At 62.4% G+C, this 1781-nt stretch overlaps 1 protein-coding gene across 1 annotated transcript in view; it reads right to left on the bottom strand.

Moving 5' to 3' along the window:
- The window catches only part of GATA2 (GATA binding protein 2), an 11752-nt gene extending 10565 nt beyond the window's left edge, over positions 1-1187 (bottom strand). The window contains exons 1-2 of the mRNA XM_015426079.1: positions 851-1187; positions 10-200 (exon numbers count right to left, since the gene is read on the bottom strand). Coding sequence (XP_015281565.1) covers positions 10-200; positions 851-1079 — 420 coding nt within the window. The 5' untranslated portion in view covers positions 1080-1187. The remainder of the gene's footprint in view (positions 1-9; positions 201-850) is intronic.
- Between the last annotated feature and the right edge of the window lie 594 nt (positions 1188-1781).

Below are 1781 nucleotides of genomic sequence, written 5' to 3'. Positions count from 1 at the left end.
CGGGTAGACCGAGAGGGCTCCGGGGGTCGCGCCGGCCGCCGACGGGTGGAGGGGCCCCTTGGCGAAGGGGTTGACCGTCCAGGGGTTGTGGTGGTGGGCCGCCGCCGCCGCCGAGAGCGCCGCCTTGCCGCTGTCCAGCCACGGCAGGCCCGGGCTGTGGAGCAAGTGGGGCCGGCACATCTGGCTCCCCGTCAGGCGCGCTGCGGGGCGGGAGAAACGGGCGTCAGTCGGGCGGAGGGCAGCGGAGGAGAGGAAGGAAGGAAGATCCCCACCCCCAGCCCGAGCCGCCTCCTGCCCTGCTCCTTGCTTGGGGCACCGCGGCCGCCCGCCCGCCACCTTCCTGCTGCCTTCGAACCCAGCGGGCGAGGCAGGCGCGGCGACAGAGTCTCTCCCCCGGCCGCTTCCTCCGCCAGGACAGCGGGAGCGACGGCGCCCTGTGTGCTGCTGCTGCGGGGCTCCCGGGCTTAGCCACGGCTGCTGGCTTCTTGAAGCACCCTGCCATCCCCCCCCCTCGCACATGGACGTACACTGACCCCGGAGAGAGCACTCCAGACGGGGAATGCTCTCCTGCCTTGTGCCGGAGAAGTCGGTCTCTCTACTCGTCGCCCCCCCGCGCCCGGGCCCAGTCGCGCACGCCGCTTCCCTTTCCTCTGCCAGCCTCCTACATTCCCCCCCCCCCCCCCACCCCCCCCCGGGCTTGTCTTTTAGAGGAGGAGGGAAGCCAAGCCACCCGGATCGCCCTCGCTCTGTAGCCAGAAACCTTCCCCGTCCCCGCTCGGTGGAGAAGAGCCCAAACCCGAAGCCGAAGCGAGCCCGCCGGGGGTGTGTATGTGTGTGGGGGGGGATTTACCGTGCGCCTGGCTGTAGGAGACTCGGGCCCTGGCGTGGGCCGGGTTGGCGTAGTACGGGTTGCCCTGGGAGTCCAGGTGGTTGAAGAAGACATCCACTTCGTCCGGAGGTAGGAGCTGCGCCGGTTCCATGTAGTTGTGAGCCAGTCCCGGGTGGTGCGAGTCCGGGTGTTGCCCGTTCAGAACGGCGTGGTGGGCCATCCAGCGGGGCTGGTCCGTGGCGACCTCCATAGCTGTGGCTTTCTCCCCCACTCCACCCCTAAGCCCCTCCCTCGGACCCAAAACGGGGTCTCTCTTTGTTTCCCCCTTAAGTTGTTTAAAACAAAAACAAAAACTGCACAGCTCTCAAAAGCACCGATGACCTCGGAAAGGAGTCAAACGTAACCGTGTCCCTCTTTGGAGCAGGGAAGTCGTCGCCAGCCGCTCCGGCCGCACACCTGGGGTCACCACCTGTAAGGAGGAAGGAAAGGTTAGCACAGGACAGGAAGACCCAGGCCGTCGAGCGCGCGTCCGGCTATATCCAACCCGATCCAGTCCGGCCACATTTGTTGTCATAAATAGGGGGGAGGAGGGGGGGAGACAGATGAAAGAGGGTCCCGCTTTTGCAGATCTTCCCGCTTTCCCCCTCCTCTCAAAGTCTTCACTCTTGCCACTTCCACTCCGCCCAAACCCCTTTTAAAAGTTAGCTCCTGGAAAACAGCGCTGGTTTTTCCCAAAGTTGTCATGAAAGCAACTTTTTGCCGATCGGTTTTAATATAAGGGGGGAAGGAAGATAGTCCTTTTTTGATTTGCGTCTGCTTGTTAAAAAAAAAAAAAAGAATTCAGTTGAGATCAACTGAAAGCAAAAAATATCACCCACCCTTATCGGAGCTTTTAGAAACACAAACACACACACACGCAGTCACACGCCAGTAATTCGAAAGCGTTTTCTCC

This window comes from Gekko japonicus, unplaced genomic scaffold (genome assembly GCF_001447785.1).
Source record: "Gekko japonicus isolate JY-2015 unplaced genomic scaffold, Gekko_japonicus_V1.1 scaffold69, whole genome shotgun sequence".
In the NCBI taxonomy this organism is placed as follows: domain Eukaryota; kingdom Metazoa; phylum Chordata; class Lepidosauria; order Squamata; family Gekkonidae; genus Gekko; species Gekko japonicus.
Note: the sequence above shows the minus strand (reverse complement) of the source record. Positions and strands in the feature narration are given on the sequence as shown.